At 33.6% G+C, this 21,701-nt stretch overlaps 1 protein-coding gene across 1 annotated transcript in view; it reads right to left on the bottom strand.

The window, feature by feature from the left end:
• Positions 1-21,701, bottom strand: part of MS3_00010052 (uncharacterized protein) — a gene marked incomplete at its 3' end in the record, with an annotated part of 91,431 nt that overhangs the window by 81 nt on the left and 69,649 nt on the right. The window contains exons 31-37 of the mRNA XM_051218386.1: positions 18,339-18,571; positions 16,323-16,491; positions 12,449-12,809; positions 9,627-9,969; positions 6,556-6,884; positions 4,865-5,090; positions 1,684-2,959 (exon numbers count right to left, since the gene is read on the bottom strand). Coding sequence (XP_051073125.1) covers positions 1,684-2,959; positions 4,865-5,090; positions 6,556-6,884; positions 9,627-9,969; positions 12,449-12,809; positions 16,323-16,491; positions 18,339-18,571 — 2,937 coding nt within the window. The remainder of the gene's footprint in view (positions 1-1,683; positions 2,960-4,864; positions 5,091-6,555; positions 6,885-9,626; positions 9,970-12,448; positions 12,810-16,322; positions 16,492-18,338; positions 18,572-21,701) is intronic.

Here is a 21,701-nt window from a genome sequence, read left to right as displayed (position 1 = left end):
ATACATTTGATAATTTGTTTTTGTATATGAAAATTGACTCCATATGTTTTACAATTAGTAGAATTATTCAGTAATATATAACAAGGATTATGAGTTAATGAACTTGATAAAATGAAGAAAAAAAGATAAGAATATCGAAAAAAAAGACATATATGTTTTTCAATAGTTGAAATCATGAGTCAATTGAAGCTAGACCATCATGGACAACCTGGAAACACTGAACGACCGTTTCGTCATACTGTGAGACTCCTCAGCAGTGCGCATCTACGATCCCGCCCCCCCGCGGTATTCGAACCCAGGATCTATTAGTGTTGCTCACAAGCGCTTAACTATTAGACCACTGAACCGTCCGTCATCCAACGGTGATAATGTCTAACTTCAAATAATCCACGAAATTAAGCGACACATTCATCATTGTCTACAATGTGTTACACACATTAGTAGAGTGCATAACCCATAACTCTTAAAATAAAATGAAATATTTATTTGTTTGTATCAATCCACGTAAACGAACAAATTTAACTACTCATATTCGTCAATTACTAAACTGAAAAAAATTTACTAGATAAATGACTTCATGAAAATTAACAAACAATAAAGACAATTTTTGTCACTTGAGAACAGATCAGTTTAAATGTAAGGTTGATTGTTTACAAGTGGATGAAGTTGATCCCTATTTCTACTGATACTGTTACTTAATATTAACTAGGGATGATAGTGTTTTCCCTGCACTAATTCCTACTCAATTCAGCGAAACCATACACAGATTGAATGACAAATGGGTTGATACTAATCTTACTATACATGAGCCCAACCACCAACTTGAATGAAAGGGCTGAAAAAGATAATTGAAATTTATTGACTAAACCAAATATACAGATACGTGTACTAATTCGTGTGTATATTATCTGTTCTTTAGAAAATTAAGCTTGATGTTATATCCCTCAGAAGTGAAAGCCAATTCTTGGTCAATCATATAAGCCTATCATTTGACCGGTTTTTTATTGGCTGAATATATCACCGAGACGTTTTCAAGTTTTATTGTTCCTTGATTAAACTTTATTAAGAAAACTAAATTTCAAAATGTAACCTTAATATAAACTTTACACTCAAAACATAACTGTAGATTTTTATTCATAGGAGACATGAAAACAAGTGATATCTCAATATATAATAACATAAATTTCAAATGATATACAATGTAATGTCATACATCATCAACTATGACATGCCCAATAATTTTGTCACTTAGTATTCATTCCATTATCACTAAAATTGTCAATTGTCTTTTGTATTTAAAACTTAAACTCTGATTACTCAAATTATGCAATAAATAATATCAAAATCACTGATAATATTCAATAGTTGAGTTCATGAGCCAATTAAAGATAGACCATCATAGAAAACCTGGAAGTACTGGACGGCTATTTCGTCCTAGTATGGAACTCCCCAGCAATGCGCATCCACGATCACACCCGCAGCCCAGTGGTCTAGAGGTTAAGCTCTCGCGAGCGGAATTGTGGGTGCACATTGTTGAGGAGTCCCATACTAGGATGAAACGGCCGTCCAGTACTTCCAGACTTTCCCTGGTGGTCTAGCTTTAATTGACTCATGGACTCAACTATTAAATTATTACAATCTTCACAAAAAACCGCTTCAGATAATAATGATATTTAAACATACCTGTAAATTAAATCTATTGCATTTCTAATCATATATTGTAATATTGAATCATAACTGTTGATTTCTATATCACATATAGATAAGTCATTTTTTAAATTAACAAATATAGCTTCTAAATCATTGGTCTGATCCAAACATCCTGGCAAACTGATACATGGTATAAGATGAGGATTTAATAAACCATACTTTGCCCAACTTCGATGACTTTTATTACACTTTTCATCATATTTTTCATAGAATGGTGAATAGATCGGTCTTTTATAATTTGATAAACTAGTTTCTGTTTCATCATTCAACTTCGAACATAACTGCTCGATTTGTGTACTAAATTCATAATTTATATCATTATCATTAATAGATATTGATTCAGTTGAAATAATCTGTTTCTCTTCTTCTTTTTTTTCTTGTTCAGCCTCCTGGAGTGACATATTAGAAAGTTCATTTGTTAATAAAGTGGTTGGAAATGTTGATGTTGAGATGGTAGGTGGAGTAAAAAATGAATTCACTAGAGACGTAGTAGTAGTAGTAGTAGTAGTAGTAGTAGTAGTAGTAGTAGTAGTAGTAGTAGTAGTAGTAGTAGTAGTAGTAGTCATGACTGTATCAATACGTGAGTTCGGTAAAGAGAGCATGGAAGAAGATAGAATAGGCATAGACGTTAAAGAAGATCCATATACTAATGAATCAGATGAAGAAGTAAATACTGTAGTAGTGGAAAAATTGGATGAAGTATAATTGTTCGAATTATATTGAGTAGATGTTGAAAAAGTGTTGAATAATTGTGTCGAAAAAGAACTATCGGTTATAGATGTGGTTGGTATAGACGAAGAGGTAATTGAGTTAGAATAACATGAAGAATAACTGAGAGATGTTGTTAGTGTTGAACAAGATACAGAAGGAGAGGAAGTTGAATTGACCGAAAATCCACTTTCATTACAAACACGTTGAGATACAACAGATGAGGATGTATTTGTCAGTTTTGTCAAAGAATGTTTGCTTAAATGTAAAATAGACTGTCTGGTGATTTTTGAATCAAGGAAAAGACTTCCAGCTGGTCCAAATAGAAGGTATGAAATTGGAACTAAAAGACCTAATGAAGATGGTTTCATTAAATAATAATCAATGGATCTTGATAAATTATTAAATAACCATTCTGAACATAAATCTTTAGGTAATAATGGACCAAAATATCGTTTGATCTCTTGACATAAAAACAACACTGATTGCAAAATGTTACTGAGTTGATTTTTTGAATTGAGATGAATCGATTCACTTATCACTGAAATAAAAAAAACACTATTTTTATTAACAGACAAACAATTTTTACATAATCTGTTCCGTAAATACACAAAATAAAGTTGTATGTACGCTATTGTATAGTTAAATGGTGGTTGGAGGTAGTCAACTGGGCTTCTTGTTGACTACCTCTAACCATTATCTAATCTCAACATAGTGTACGCAATGTCAAGTCACTTAGACTAGTGGCCACATTGCAACATTCGATCTGCACTAAGAAGGACTTGACACACATGACATTGATCACCACCCAGTGATCAATCAATTGTGGCTATTGAATAGTATTTATAATACATCAGTTTCATACTTTTCGACATACTTTACTTGTTATATTTGGCAGTGCATGTGTCACCTCTTCTATTGCTTAGAAAATTCCCTAAAGTCTTTAGAAGTCAAACTGTTCAGATAACTTACATTTCATGGTTTTCTAGGATTTTGTTTATTGTCAATTTTCCTAAATTCAGTTTAACAGGAATCATTCAAATAGTTAATTAGCTATCGAAAAGTGAAAGAGACCACATATATTCAATGGTTTTTAACAATATATCCGGTCAACGACCATCTTGGTCTCAAACTATTTTATTATGTCCTCTGTCTTGACCAAAAAGTTTGATTTTTTTTAAAGGAAGTATTTGCTTTAGTAAGTTATGTTAATGAACCCTCAATATAGTACACAAAATGTTGAATTCCTCAGACCATTATTCACATTACAAATATATCGATAAAATTCTTGAAACTTTAAAAAACCGAGTTGGATCCCTACCACATACAAAATTAAGCTATTTTCTAAACATGTTCATTACTACGAATGGATATTCAACTGGTAATTTCATACTAAATATTGTCAATAAGTTACAACCAACCTTAACTAATCTTTTAAATATGAATATTATCTTAAGACGTTGGAGTGAGTTTTTAGCTGAGAGAGGAGGCTTATCTTGATGGAATCATTTTCTCTGAGTTTAGTGATTTAATCATGAAACTTTCTTTTTCTTTCCAGGCAATATTATCATCAGTACAAGTTTCAAAGGGAAGGTAGATATTTAAGACTTTACACATATAACTAACAAGTTGTTCTGTAATTCTGAATTTGAATCAGTCACATTCATAAACGACAGAACAAGCTCTTAGTCATGTAAGTGGAACTTTGACAGATAAGTATCATATTGACACATATATTATTTTACAGATTGAAATCATGAGTCAATTGAAGCTAAACCATCATGTAAAACCTGGGAGCAATGGACGACCGTTTTGTTCCATCATGGGACTCCTCAGCAGTGCGCATCTACGATCCTGCCCAATGCCAGGTCCGAACTCAGGACCCATCAGTCTCTCGCCAGGCGCTTAACCAACTAGACCACTGAGCCGGCCGGTATCCAACGGTGTTAATGTCTAGCTTCAACCAATCCACGAAGTTGCGCCAGCGAACACCATTGTCTTCAGTGAGCCGATATCTCACAACAGACCTGGTTGAACTTACTTGGTAACGGCTTCTCACTAGAACTCCAGGAGTATCTCTCGAAGTCAGTCACCAGTGAGTAGATGATTATTATCAGAAGGGGTTTAGTGGAGATTTTATAAATTTCACTGATTGGATGCGGGCTAGCTCAGTGGTCTATTTGGTTAAGCGCCTGGTGCGAGACTGATAGGTCCTGAGTTGGAGTTTGGCGGTGGGCGGGTTCGTGTATGAGCACTGCTGAGGAGTCCCATGCCAGGACGAAACGGTCGTCTAGTGCTTCCAGGTTTTCCATGATGGTCTAACTTCAACTGACTCATGATTTCAATCAGTGAAATTTCGAAAAATCTCCACAAACCCCTTCTGTCATATATTATTAACTTTATTTCAATAAATCAATAAACACTTTTTTTTAAAAAGATGACCTACATAAAGGTGTCCATCTTGAATAAATATGTCTATTTATATTATCTGATACAATTGAACTATTCAATGGGATTTCATCAGTTGATTTGCATGGATAATAGTTTTTTAAATGGTATCCTATAGAATGTGCAATCTTATGCATGATTAACCAATCTACTTTTGTATTATTATAAGTACAACGTTCTTTCATTAAAGCACAATGCATGTACCATATTATCCAACTGAATCTCTTGAAGAGAAAAAATAAACAATTATGTTGTAACCTCATCATAAATATTGTCTTTTTTAGAATAAATTTTACTTGATTATTGAAATTAAGAAAAATATTATTCTAGAATTAACTGAAGTCTGAAATTCAAACCATTGAATGCTAATGGCACAAAGGCTAAACTTTCACCGAGAAACCTGAAATTCCCGACTTCCTTCTCTGATGAGGTCGTGGATGCTCGCCGCTTATGGATAGTATGCTGAGATGAAACATATCTGATGGTTCCTGGTATTCAGTAGCTGTTCAACTAATTAGTTGAAAAGTTCCCCCTGATTAACTGTTCACGTTGTTGCTTACTCTGATAATTGAATTTAGAAAACCCAGGGTTGCTTTTTTAGACAAGCTACATATAAATGATTGAAAGTATTCAATCAATCAAAAAAGATATTTTAAGTTAAACAACTTTTGAGATGGAAAACTTTCATATGCAGTACCTAGATAGGATATTGTTCCTCAGTTAAAGTTGTCTAATTAATAGAAATCGGAACCTGAATCGTGTAACTTAAATCTATTATAACAACTCTGCACTAAATGGTTTAAATTTTGACCATTTGTTTTCATCTTCACATCTTGTTCTTACCATATAGATTGGGATCCAATAAATAATATATGGCATTCCTGTTAATGAATGAATTTCCAATATCAAGAATTTATATCTTAAGAAAAAACAATGTGATGATGGCTAGAATTGGAATCTAAGGCAGGTTTCGTTCCATTTGGAATTCGTCAGTACCTGCATCATAGGGTTTCATCTTAAACAGAACGAAACGTGTGCTCTGGATTTCACTGCTAGCCATCATTCACGTCTGATTAAATACTTGTGATGTAATGGTAACTTTGAAACAATTCTCACAAGATACACATAAGCTAAAAGAGTCTGGTCAGTTGGAAGTCACGACATTGATAGGAAGATTCAAGCAATTATTACAAAGATCTAATAAAAATTTCCATTAACGAAATAATAAAGTTGAAATAAGTTATGCACCAGGTCTCATCTTCTCTGATGGCTTCATGACCAGTCTGTAGAATGTGGTACACCAACCAGTAATTGTGAGGTTTCATTTATACGTGAGACATATGGGTGATAATTTTATTATTCGTTTAAAAATTTTAGGCCTTAATCGCATCTTAAATAAATTCGATAGTTATCATCAGTCAATCAAATTCATACTGGAAGTAAAAGTGACTGTGGAATTTCGTTTCCTTGTTATCCTGTGGAAAAGATCAAATAGTTTCTTACAGGGATTTATATGTAGAAAAAAAAACAGACATGGAATGATTAGCACATTAATTTCCAAAGTTGGGTGCCATTAAATTGATCATAAAACTTAATTCATTCCTTATCTTCGAGGATTAGGCAGACACGCTCTAATGATACTATAGATGAAAGAGTTTAAACAAACAAAAACAAAAGAATTTCAATTACCTCAACTAACATTCCACTTATTCTTGACAATGAATGACACATCATTGATTGACAAAGTAAACTTATTGGACTAAAACCATAAATATTTTGTTCATAGAGAAATCCATCGATATTCATCTCTTTTACAAATAATAAACAAGGGTCTGTTAAACTGATATATGCGAATTGATACATTAAACTATTTAATTTTGTTGAGAAATGTAGTTGATGATCATGATCCAAAGATGTTAAGATTGGGATAAAATTATATTTTGCTTTAGAGTAATTATTATGATTAAGATTACAAGTAGTTAATTGATTACGTAATTCTTGATTCCATATTCTTTGTGCTTTTTGAGTTATTGAATGAAAGAAAATCAATAAACAATAAGGATTAATAATTAAATAAAGGAAATTCATAGTTCGAACCACAAAATGATATTCATTCAACCTTAGTAACCAGTTAATCTGACTTCACTCTGAAAGAGCAAACTAATATATTATAAACATAAGTCTTCTATTTTAATTCCGTATGTTATACCTAGGCTAATCCCGTTAGTGTGATGGCAGTAATAAGATGGCAAATAAGGGTTCAATTGGTTGTATTCATTTCAGGCCCTCATTTATTATTCAGGTAAACATTGAAAATGACAAGCTGAAAAGTGATGAGAAGTAGAGGATGCGAACATGCCAACCCGATTTGATAAAGTGTGACTAAATATTTATAGTCAGACAAAAATAAGCCATAGACATGTAGTGACTAGTGTAAGCGATTAACCCACATAACCTCATATAAAAACATTCAAAGTTAATAAGTGAATAATTGACAAGGTCGAAATGGAACTCAATAAAGACAAATAAAGTGATCCATCAGGTAGCTAGAATAACATATGTGGGCTTGACAAGGTACTAGGCACTAAAGAAACTGCCATTGAAAACCAGGATGTATTAAACGTCTGTCTCTTCCTAGTAACGGACTCTTCAACAGTACTCAGCTACAAAACTATCATTACTTACTTACTTATGCCTGTTACTCCCAATAGAGCATAGACCGCCGACCAGCATTACGAAACTATCATGTGCGATAAAAATAGTTACTATCTTCAAAAGTAATTCATAGAGCTCTGATGTGAAACCGTCACCAGTGGAGTTCAACAATGTTGGATGTAAGACAATCATTCACTTCAGGCAATGGAAAATCGCCACATAATATCGTGAACTGATCGATGTTAGATAATGTACACCATTGGATCCTGACTCAGTGTTTTAGGGGTTAAGCGTTCGCGCAGGATATCTTTGTGTTCTCAATTTGATTCCCTAAGTTTGGGTCGTGGGTGTACATTACTAATGAGTCCCATGTTAGGAAGAAACAGATGCCTAACGGTCTTTGGTTTACAATGGTGGTTTATTTGAGAAATAAAAATTCCACAATCTCCGCAAAACCTCATATTCATATAACGAATATTTGGTTAAAAACAAACGTCGACAAATCCATATTCTCTAGTATATTGGTTGGATTTCGGATACTGGATATATGTTTTATTCCACTTAAGATATATATATATATAAAGAGAGAGATCGTCGAGTTTATTGCTTTAACCACAAACTGACATTCTTAAAGAAACCACTGAAAACTTGAAAAAACTGAATATTTTAGTATTCCATTTATTAGCATTGGGCATCCACGACCTTACAAGACCTAATCTTATTGTCTTATTCTCCTTACAACATGCAATGCCATGTTTTGATGTATAAAGATCCCTCCTTGAGAAATAAAAGATCTATTGAACCCCCTATTTTCTGTCTTCTTACTTGAGTGTGGTTGCTGATCTGCCTAGTTGCGTAGATGTTTTATTATTATTATTATTATTATTATTATTATTATTGATAACTCTAATCATTCTTATTTCGAACCCAAACCAGATGTAAACAAATCACAGCATATCACCTTTCCCTCTGTTTATCGTTTATAAATATGTCTAACGAGATGATTAATGTGTATCACTTCCATTTATTTATAGACGTATGATATTTGAGATTATATAAATATCTTTTTAACACAAATTAACATCAGATAGAAAGCCAATAAAAATTCCAAGAGTATTGGTTCGTTTGAAATCAAGAATTATCTAGCCTTACGCACGGGTTCGAATCTACACAAAATTCGAATGCATGTTTTCTGGTCATGTTGTGGTGTGTGCTACTGATGTTGACAGATATAGCTAGTATTTATCATCAATCGAAATTACATTGCCTAGCGGCAGAAGGTTAAGAAGATCGAAGAAAAAAGAACGAGAACAAAGAATGATTGGTGTAGAAATGAAAGGACAATGAGGTCTTAGACGATTGATCAACATTTTGCAAATGAAGTATTTACTGTATGGCTCTCAGACTTTGTTAAGACGTTCTATAATTTAGTGTTCAAATCTATTCGATTGTCCACATTTATGTTCTCGTTTACTACATTGTAATCAACATTTTATCATTATACTAACAACTTTATCGAAAATAGTTACACTTCAGTATTTTTATGATATCGCATACATTTTTTAACGCAGATTCATTATTTCTTCTCAACTCATACTGTTTATGCCTAGTGTTTTCACTGAGACTGTTACTTCCTCTACTACTCTGATATTTTTCTTGATTACTTCACCATTTAGTGTTTATGTGGTATGACAACTTAAGCCAATGCACATATACACCAGGTTTTGCTTTGTTTCTGATCAACTAACTGAAGTTTATCATACATAAATATGAAATGAGGAAGAACCCTCACTTTTTACATTGAACAATGAACGTACGATACTAAAAAAATGATTAGAATAATTTTTACTTTAAAGCTTCTTATGGCTGAAGTTCTTGGTGTCACCCATTACAATGTGAAGAGATGTTATCAATGAGTTATTCAAATCGTGTTTACTTTTAGATAACCACACAGATTTGTGGTTTACTGCTTGTTTACCATTCAATATCAAACCATAAAGTGAAATCGATTCAATTAGACTAATGGTCAAACTATGAATTCATCGACAGAATTCTATCAGAAATAAGGATCTGTTAACATGATCAATAATAGTATATTTGCTTACTTGTCGCTGTTTTGGAAATCAGATGTACATCTTCTAAAATGATAACATTATGCATTAAATTGATTTTTTTATCAAATATTTGTTTTGGATATTGATTATTAGTTTTTTGTGAATTAGAAATGATTCTATGTAGAAAATCATTTGATTGTATTCGAAATGAACTTGTACACTTTTTCCCCGTTTTATTATTATTATTATATGAACTAATTAATTGTTTAGATCGTTCTGAATTTTGACTTATAGCAATTGCAAGTTGTGATTTACCTGAACCAAATGGACCGGAAATTATTACTGGTCGACCAGATTGTATGAATAATGAACCAGTAAATAAATGAACTGTAAGCTATAATGAATAAATATATACATCAATAAGTGCATAAGAATAAGATTATTTAGACTGTTCTTATTTGCACAGAAATAGAATATAAGATAGTTGTTAAGTAGTTGACTGTAATCGGTAAGAGATCTGATAACTATCTTCTACCATCTGAAATCTCAGTTTTGTGAGGACGACTCGTATTATTCGAACTAGTAACCGTTATTGTAACTTAGTCGATCGAATTTGACCAGAACTAGGAGATTAGACAAACTTGAAATTAATCACTATAGTGTGATCAATCAACTGTAAAAAAACCGGCCCATTCAATATGTAAATCCTAGTGTTGTAATAAATTTATCATTAAAATGGTCACTTTTCATTTTAACATCATGTATTATCTAAATTTAATGTGATCTATTAAAACAATGGTGAATCTACAATGTGATGAATGAAAAAATAAGTTGACTGGTCGATTTTTGAATTCAATCATGTAATTTTTAGATTGAATTCATTACAGATTGATCTTTGCTGAGTGACTATTCAAAAACAGGGAGCACCGGACAGTTGTTTCGTCTCCTCGGTACGGCACATCCCCATGACCTCACTAGGAATTTTGCATAGGACCGTCAGATCTCTCAGCGAACACAAACAATATGAGACAGTCGATTTCGGAGTAGGTTTCTTGATGACCTGAAGTTTTTGAGGTCCGACTATCAGTCCAGTGCCTAAAATGCTAAGGTAGTGTCCTAGACATAGTACTCAGTGTCAAAATACTTGACGTACACTATACTACGTAAATTATTCACAAATAAGATATGGTTATTGATAAAGAAAAATTCGTTAATAAAAATCGAAAAATTCATTGTCTTCATTCTCTCAAGGTTGCATTAAAAGTACAGTTAAGAAATACATAACAGTATCTCGAGTAGATACATCTTACTCTATGATATTTTAAGGAACTATTTAGAAACCAGCTTACATAAGCCGATTAGGTGGTTTGGTATTTATAAACTTTTAATAAAACTGTGTCCCCGTGTTTTCTGTAATCGATTACATATCTTATGACCCACAAAAATATCTTCACAGAAATGAGTAAATCATACGTCAATACAACAAATCTCTTAGCTAATTCTGAACACATCGATAAAAGAGTTATTAACAAGGAAATATAATTTGCAAATAGGTGAAACACAGAAGACTTAGAAAATCTATTCTACAGATTACATTTATCAATATCCCCATACAAATTAAGATAGTATAGTCATGATCAATGGATCTTCCTCAAAATATACAAATTACGAATAGCACAGATTTTAACTGATTTCAACTTTTCATTCATCATAAAGTATTTTTTACATTACCAAGTAATCACTAGATCATGAAAACATAATACGATTGTTTCAGTGCTAACAGTTCAAACGAGTTTCCGAAAAAATTAAAGCTTAGTTTTTGTAAGCAATGATGGATAGTGCCTAGCAGTGGAATCCAGGATGGGTGTTTCGTCCTATTTGAGACTCGTCAGCTGGATGTATCTGCATCTCAGAGTTGAAGTTCACTCTGGGACAAGACAATATCGAGGCATACGCACAGTATGCACATATGCCAATAACAGACTGATCAATTACAGTCTTAAACCTCAATGGGAAGATACAAGCCAAATAATACCAAGTGAATTAAAGCTTACTTGCCATTGATTATCAAGTTTAAGAATCATAAGTCTATTCTTGATAAACGTTGACAGTTATGTAACAACTTTCATTGGTTACTATGATACAATTACATCTAATCAATCTAATGATACTTACTTTAATAAAAGTGTAGTATAAAGGTTAGCTTGGGCAATTCTTCAAATGATAGAGTAATATCAGAGCCACTTTTTAACAAATTCATAGAAGATATGTCTAGATCAAAAGTGTTTCTCGAAAAAACTGTCCGAGCTCTATTATTAGAGAAATATCCTTATCACCATATCAATCTAAATACATTAGACGTTGAAACTCTTATCTATTTTAACATTCCTACTTCCAATATAGTCTGTTGAAGATGCCACAAGTATTTGAAGTTTGACAATGTTTTAACCAGTAACACTTACTATGAATCATACCCATCTAATGAAATCAAAAGTCAAAAGAGAAGAGGTTCAAAGATACATTTGATAGGCTATCAATATATCGAGAATCGACTGAACTAGACTAGCTAGCGATTGCAGAAGATATTAAGCACAGAGTTCCCATTAATGATCTGGTGCGGATTAAAAACCGAACGCCATCAGCTAACTGAGTCCATTAAAACTAATGTGGTCAACATCCAATATCAAAGACTTACAGAGCTATTGATTTTGAGGATTTATTTACCGATAAAATGTATTATTCGTAATAATATCTAATCATAGAACATTATCCTATTGAATATCTTTACATATTACTATGTAAAATATAACTATCTTGAAAAAAAGGAAATTCTAAAGATTTAACAATGATTAATTATGAACTAATTCATTTACATGAAATAATGTTGATAATAATGGTTTACTATGATAAGTATTTCCATTTGGATGTATGATATCATATTCTTCTGGCCAATGTAATTGTAAATAATCTGTATACCAAAATGGTGTTAAATAACCAGTTCTTAAATCAATAAGACAATTAAATAAACTATATTGAAATTCTTTGATATTTTCATATTCATTTTCATGATGATCATTATCATTATTCCATTTCATACTTGTACAATAATTCATTTGATTTGTATAATAGGATTCAATAGATAATGTGAATGATGAATTGTCTATGGAATGAATATTCAATGAATTAGACAATCTAATAAAATCCTTTAATATTCTTAACATGATTGTTTCAAATCTAAAATATCATAATAAGAATAATGATGAATTGTATAGTTAAACTGAATGAAAGATTTGAAGTATATAGAACAACATAGATATAAGTGAACAATATTGTTTTCGATTAGATCTTTATCAGGCTGTGGTATGGGTTACTTATATCCACATATTTTTTATTTTAACATATAGATATTGGTATAAGGAGGCACCAAATACATATGCACCACACAAATCTCATTTGATATGTGTGAGGGCTGTGATACTGCCCGGGTGCTCAAACCGAAGCAGGTGGCTATTTTAGGGGGCCACACCTGGAGCCTTCGACCTGAAGGTCTGATCCACAAGGCAGTGGAGCAACGTCAGGAGATGCAGTCTCATGGTAGCCGGTTACCAACGATTGGTTCATACACCATTTGTTCCCTCAGGATCCTGGAGCCCATGTGCACCATTGGTTCGGAATCGGGGTTTTCTAACTCCCCTAGGTGGACTCTCCATGTCCACCATCCCAGTTAAAGCGACAGAGTTTCGCTTTTCGTCCTCTCAATTTCGTAAACAACACTCCTGCCACAAGAAGGCAGTGAGTAGAACTTCTCTGGCAGAGGCTATATACGCGTAGCCATGTGAGAGCATTTGGAGAGGAAGAGCGGACTCTCCCCACTCTCGGCCATACCAGGGCATTCGGGGGCTATATATAACGGTGGTCAGGCATAGGATGTATTTCAGTAGAAGATCGTGAAGAAAAGAATGGGAACGGAACGCAATTAGTATGAAAATTCATGAACAATGAAATCTGAGACAATTGAACAGTCAAGTTTGAGACGATGGATTAATTGACCACTGCTGGGAGTCCTATATTAGAACGAAACAGCTGTCCAGTTCTTCCAGGTTCTCTATGGTGATCTAGCTTAGATTGGTTCATGAATTCAACCACTAAAATTACTACAATCTCCACAAACCTCCATTCTAATTTTATGGATATAAATTTGTGGACTGTTGAAACTCACTCAACATGTAGATTAATAACACTTCAGGTGACTTTTGCATAACTATTTTTCATCTGTTCTAATATCTTTCTTAAACAGCTTTTTGCGTGTTATTTTCTTTGTTTGACATTTTTTGATTGATTTCGTCCAGTCCATCATGGATTCAACCAATAACTTCCTATTTCGATATCATGCAAAACTGTTATTATAGTTCTTAAACATAGAGAACTATCTTTAATGTCCGTATCGATAATAGGAGAGAGATTAAATGTAGAAAAAATAAAATAAAGGTAAGAGATTACAGGACTCAGGTTCAAAGGAAAGACAAAGTATGGATGTATCTGCTTCATTGTGAACGATTCTCAGTTATGTTACCCATGGGTTGCCATAATCACACGAATCCCAACCAGGCATTTTGCACACACCTAATTGGGTCATTCCAATAGTCAGAGAATTTATGGACTGACGCCACATTTGCTTTGGTCAACCCTGCTTTTTAATGGCTATGAATGCACGACATGATAGACAATGATCGGATATGAATAACATAACTAACATTTCTTGACCGTAGCTGCTGCCTTGACGTGGTGGTCGAGCTTGCCTATCGTGATGACCCAACCGAGCTATATTGGCTGGAACATATGTTCCTGTAGGTTCTACCATGCCAGGCAGGTCGATTGGAAAACAGTAAGACTAAAAGCAGTAACCCAAGGTCTGAGGGCGAAGTCGTACTGCTGACTGTAGAGGGGTGTGAGAGCAGTAAGGTGTTTCCCTCGGACAACCAGCATCTGCAGCAATGTGGCCTCCTCACAAGGAAAGAGGGGGTTAGAAAAGGTTGACCCTAAATAGCAAGCTGATGCAGGTCCTCCGACTCTTTACGAATTTGAAAAAGCCATAGGAAATCTGAAGCGAGGAAGAGCAGCAGGCCCTGACAGGTTTACTCCTGAGATTTTTAAGGATGTTGGTTCAGTATTAGCAGTGAGATTGAATGAGGTCTTAGGTAGAATCTGGGAACTGGATGTAATCCCATCTGACTGGTCTCAATCACTGATTGTGCCAGTCTATAAGAAAGGACAAAAGTCCTCTTGTGACAATCACAGAGGAATCAGTTTGACTAATATAGTGTCTAAAATATTATCTTCAATAATACTTTGACGCCTAACTAAAGCTCGTGAAGAGCAGACTAGAGAAAACTAGGCTGGTTTTCGACCTGGTCGTGGTTGTATAGACCAGATATTCCCACTACGTCAGGTCCTAGAAAATAGACACAATCGTATTATTTATCGACCTTAAAGTGATATTTGACTATTGATAGTGAGGTTCTATGGCAGTGTTTGTCATTGAAAGGAGTATCTAAGAAGTACATTAACCTTGTAAAGGCCCTCTACTCGAACACAACTGGTAGAGTGACAGCTTATGGCGAACTGTCATCAGAATTAATTACCTCAAGTGATGTTCGTCAGGGCTGTCCACTCTCTCCATTCTCGTTTAACTTTATCGTTGGCGTGCTTTTAGAGAGAAAAAACAGGTACTAGGTAATGATGGCAAATCAATTGATGAAATAGTAAAACTTCATCAGTTGAGATGGCTGAGACACCTGTTACGTATGACCAACCACCGACTGCTCCGATGTGAGATGTTTTATGTTGTAGGAGTAGGTTGGAAGAAAGCAAGTGGCGGCCAGGCCAAACCATGTCACAAATTCATGAAGTCACTGACAAGTGGACTGAGTCATGTTGGTAGATGTAGACTACCTGATTGCAATCCGGGAGATGATATCAACCAATGGTTAGAGACCCTGAATGACATGGCTGAAAATCGTTTGCAATGGAGCAGGTGCATCCACTCTTTGTGTTCTCCCAAGTTCTAACCTTCTGAATTCGTCATGTCCCCTTTCTTTTTCTCTTCCCAAATTTATTTCAATAAATTATACTCGTTGAATAACATCTTCAAATCCTAATCTTTTCTATTGCTGCTTATACTTTTACTACCTCTACCACTACGGGATTTGAATCAACAACTGGATCTCTGTGCTAATGTGGTGCGGCAACTCGAACTGATGTACGTACGTACGAAGTTTTACGTTGTTGCTGACTGACTGACTGACTGACTGACTGACATATTTCCCAACTAGTTCTATGGAGAATGCTAGTGGGAGACCTATGCTCCTCCACGGGGAGTAACAGGCCTAAGTAAGTAAGTAATGTCCCAACTATTTCAGCTGATGAAGGTTCATCAACTCATTAACTAATTTGCTATATTTACTTAATGCCCTATGCACGGCTCCAGAGTTTCTCACTCGGTGATCCCAAAATTCATGAACAGTACTTCGAAGACACTAATTTTAGAATATAAGTAACCTAAAGTATCTTCTGTTCTTAATATCCAAGCATCATACCTGTAAATTAGGACAGAGTGAACTGTTGAGCAATACACTCATCGTTTGCTTGAAAGACGAATATCTCATCTACGGTACAGGTGACATACGTTAACAGACTTTGAATGATTTACTAAAAAAAATATACAATAGAATAACTAAATTATTTTACCGTGATTTTAATCTTGGATCACCAGCTAATCCACCACCAATACCCCAAATAAATGAGAATAAAAATAAATTTCTTATCAAGATTTCATAAAATACTGGTTGGTCTTCAATGTTTCGCCATTCGGACCAATAATAATCAATTAATGTAAGATTTGATTGATAAACAGATGCTGAATTAAAAATAAAGACATAAATTTGTTTACTATAGTAAGAGTGATTTCATTTCATGTGTAAAGTATGTATAAATAAAACTTAAATTTTAGGTTGGTTAGTTAGTTAGTGTATCCATTGAGTATTCAGACCCCCAGTGATCGAGTTATGCGCGAAATCATGCAATCACAAGTCGAGATACTTCTATGGAAGTAAATAACAAAATTAACAATGTTTACAAACCTAGAATGCTAAGATCTCCAGGAATTAGTAACGGTTTAAAGATATAGTCAGTAGGAAAATGTATACAACCTAATACAATGAGCAGAACTTATGATCACTGAATTATATTATTTTATTTATAGAGTATGTTTATTTACTGTCAACTTTTCAGATAATGAATTGATTTTATAATGAACAAGAACATAAGTGGGGAAAATTGAATGTATTTGAACACTAAATGACAGAATATCTTAGTAAAATCTGAGTACCACACAGTAAATACTTCATTTGCAAAATATCGATCAATCGTCAAAGACTTCATTGTCCTTTCGTTTCCAAAACAATCACTCTTTGCTAGGCATTTTACTTTCGATTGATGGTACATACTAATTATATCTATCGACATCAGTAGCACACACCACAATTGGACTGAATTCATTCACTCATTTGGTTAAATACCGTTTGGGTATTATAAGTGATGTCAGTTCGTGATGTAAACATTAAATCTAATTACTAACCTTAGCATTCAACCGTAAATCCTTCTCATCATTCCTCATATTAATCTATAACCCTTAATTAATACTCGTAAGTAGGTGGACATTCTAAGATCATTTTAACGTTGTTCAACAGTTATCCATTTATTACAGTCTTACATCGATTGCCTATGATTCTGTAGGGTATGTTCCTTTCTTCTTAAAAATGTAGTTTGACAGCTGTTCTATGTAGAATCGTAAAATTTGAGAAAAATGATAAAATAAAAGTTAATACCAAAACAAAGTTTAAACCACTTTACTTAAGTGTAAAGGAGTGTGAGGCAACTCTTCTCCATTTCGCACTTCTACACTGATCATTTTTATTATCTGATCTGTCATCTGACATCCCATGATGAACTGAAAGGAGACGTTCGGCTGTCTGGCTGTCAACTACATCACCTTACTAGATAAAGAGTTCGAGAAAGTGCAAGTAATTTACGAACTCTTTAAGTTTAAAGTCTGGAAATTTCTGGGATATTTTATACTGTAATTGGATGTATGGAGATGTTCAAGCCTTGTTCTAGTTTAAGAAGGAAAGATTGTGTTAAATACTTCATCCTTTAATGAAAAAAATCTTGTTTTTCATAAAGCGATGGTGACCAAGAATATAAAACAGAATAAATCTGAGAATTCGTCAAAAAATTGACTTGAATAACTTCTCTTTCTAGATTTTACCTTAGCGCTTGTTTTCAGTAACATTGATTGTCACAAATGTTTTATTATGGTATATTGAACGAGATCACAAGTGGGGACAACCAAATGTATTTGAATACAAAATTACGGAACAACTTGCAAAATATCAATCAATTGTATCAAACTTGACTGTTCCTTTTGCAAATATCAGTCAATCGTCTCAAACGTCATTTTCTCATCGTTTCTTCTCACCAATCATTCTTTATTCTCATTCTCTTTACTTTGATCTTCTTAACCTTCTGCCATCAAGCATTTCACTTTGCAATTGATGGTACATACTACTAATGTCTATCGACATCAGTAGCACATCACAGTAGTACTATTTGCCTTCCTTATTGTCACAAACCAGTTAAAAATAAGAAAGATATTTTATTTAAACATTATGAACAGACGCCTTAAAAAAGGTTATCACAACTTACATGGTTTTATGCCATCTTTACGTAATTCCCATAATTCTCTTGGAAAGTATTTGTTCAATAGTTCAGACATCAAAGCTAAAGAGTTTTTAATACTTTGTTGACAAAATGCATTCTTATAAGATGTTATATTTAAAAAGCCTTTTTCATTGTGACACCATTGATTCATTAACTCCCAAATTTGATCTAATATTGTTGGGATATGATTATCTAGTTCATTAAGAATTTTGTCCCATCTGAAATTATTTTAGAAGAAAAATATATATATATAAGTTTAATGAAGTTAAATTTAATCAAAAATACTAATAACCGTTTAAATATGTTGATTGTACAATTGAACTAATGATGACAAAAACAAAATAATCGGTTTGACGCATGTCTAAACAGAGGTTATTTTATAAACTTTTGAGTATTTAACTTTTATCATGCTCATATTACTCTTTATTCTCAATGATGAACTTCTCCTATGTTTGTTTCTTTTACCTTAAACATTCCTAGAAATCCTTGAAATTTAAACTCTTCAACTTGTCATTCAGTAACAACGTAGAACCTCGTACGTAAGTACATGAGTTCGAGTTGCCATACCACATTAGTACACAAATGCAGTTGTCGATTCAAGTCCCATAGTTGTGGAGGTAGTAAGAGTATAAGCAATAATCGGAAAGATTAGGGTTTGAAGATGTTATTCAACGAGTATAATTTAGTGTAATAAATTTCGAAAGTGAAAAAAAGAAAGGGATATGAAGAATTCAGAAGATAAGAATTTGGGAGAACACAAAGAGTGGATGCACGTGCTCCATTGCGAACGATTTTGAGACATGTCATTCAAGGTCTCTAACCATTGGTTGATATCATCTCCCGGATTGCAATCAGGTAGTTTACACCTACCAACTTGTAAATTATATCATATTGCAGTACTGTTCCAGAATGGTAATTTGTAAATACTTATTTTTCTGAAGGGATTGCCTTCATTGACAGCCTTCAACAACTAATGAAATTTCTGGGTGTTTCCAAAATTTTATCAAAAGTTGACATTAAATAATTCACCTATCTGTTAATCTGATTACGTCATTAACAAGAGTAAAAATATCACCATAAGATCTTTTTCGATGAATCTTTAAGTTTTCATCAATACACAAATCAATTATTAGGTTTGTTTATATGTCAGTTAAGATATATAATGTCAAAGAAACATAAGCATTCAAGTCTACTTATTTAATAGTTGACAGCATCTTTACACTTTTTAATGAAAAATAAAAGAAGAAACATCTTACATTACTCATTTAAATGTGATATAGTTTGATGAGAAATAGAACTTATGATTTTCATTACTACTAACATTTATCTAGTAATACATGAAAGTATTTCTTATGATATTAACGAACAGTTTTACAGAAATCGAATGCAAACTATGCAAGACATAAAATTTATGTATAAATTATATTTAAGGATTAACCGAGTTAAATTAAAACTATGCAGCATTATCCATTGGTCGTTATGATAAGGTGAATACAATTCAATAGTTGAGACTATGAGTCAATTGAAGTTAGGCAACCATGCAAAACCTGGTATTAGGGGTGAATAAAGTAACGAATTAGTTAAATTCTCTATCTATTGATGTATAATGTGCTCTTTTCATGATTGAAGTTGACAGTGTACTTAAAAAAATCAACTTCATAGGATACATGAATATATATCGGTTGTGGAGATCATTGGATTTTATTGATATCACGAACAAGCCTAAATTAAACAAGCACTGACAGCTATTCTGTTCTAATATGAGAATCCTCAACAGTATGAATCCATAACCCCAACATTCTCGACCACTAAGCAGGAATTCGATGATATACTTGTCTAACTTGAACCAGTCCACAGTATTTCGCCACTATCTTTTTATTGTTTTCAATGGGTACATTCCTCACACATATAACGATTGAACTCCACTATCTAAGTGCTTCAAGATTTTTAATAATCAGTTTGTGATCTCAATAAAATTTATAGATTATTGTTATAAAACTAAGAAAAAAATTGAATAGAACAAGTTACTCCTTGCTATATACTTATTTCTTCATCCAGCAGCTTACCCTTATACATTTTTATTTAGTTAAATCAATAAACAACAAGAATATATCTAACAGTTTACATTTCATCGGCAGTGTTTGTAGTATGGTCGCTTAATTGATTACTTATACATAAAAATGTGCCATAATTGATCTTTTGAATTTCCAGAAGCGAGAACCAGTATGTTTTAAATGGCGAAATACAGAAACTTTCCTACTGATTATAATAGAATACACAGTATAAACTAATTCTAAGCTAATTAGATTAATATCTCTAAGATAAAGTCGTTTGGACAACGTACATCTATATGTGACCATATTCAGTGAATTCAATAGGAATGTATTTGAGTTTTGATAATTGAGTTTATTCCGAACATATATCAACAAACGTATTAAAGAAACCCAAGATGAACTATTCTTTTTCCCCTATTCAGTCTTTATGAAGTATCAACTTTAGAAATTACTGTGAAATGAAACTGAAGACATTGATTAACTATTGAGATTAGATGGTGGTTGGAGGTAGTCGACAGGAAACCCTAGATGCGGGTTTCGTGCTACTTGGCACTCGTCAGCAAGCTGTGCCTGTAATCTTGAGGGGACCGGTGCTCCCTGGAGGGTTCGATCCCGTGTCACTCAACTTCACAGTCAGAGCCGTTACAACTGAGCTATCCGAGCCGCGACCGACCTCCTGTAGGACTGAGATGTAACCACAATTGATTGATTAACTATTTATAGACTGTTGAACGGGATAGTCAATTAATAGAACAGTTACAACTTCAGAGTCAAATGTTAATTACCATTTCGAAATATATATGACCAATAAGATATATTTCGAATCGTTGTAACTATATCCTGATAAAATTTAAAACTTCTTAATTTCTGTTTTTATCATCCTTTCAAGTCACAATCTTAATCATAATTAACGTAATGCATGGCAGAAATGGCTTTAGCCTAAATTGCTATACCATAACATCCCGACTGGATAAAATTACCAAAATAATGTTATCTTGAGTGGTGTTAGAGGTATGAGGGCGGTTATCACTTCCCAGTTGCCCACACCGCGGAATGGTTCTTCTGGAGGTACCTGGAAAGGAAATCGGATTAGAGGTGGCCTTAGTGACCTGAGAGCGTGACCTCAGTGTCTAAGAGACAACTGCTTGAGGTCGGTCACACACGACCTTTTGTGAGTAATTTTCGTGTTAGCTCCGTACTTGTTGAGACCTTACCGCCTGAGACGGAAATCTGTGGGATGAGGCGAGGTGTGCATTTCTAGGGTCGACCTTTTCTAACCCCACCCTTTCTTGTG

The sequence above is a fragment of the Schistosoma haematobium genome, chromosome 1, assembly GCF_000699445.3.
Source record: "Schistosoma haematobium chromosome 1, whole genome shotgun sequence".
In the NCBI taxonomy this organism is placed as follows: domain Eukaryota; kingdom Metazoa; phylum Platyhelminthes; class Trematoda; order Strigeidida; family Schistosomatidae; genus Schistosoma; species Schistosoma haematobium.
This window is presented reverse-complemented; position numbering and strand designations above follow the sequence as displayed.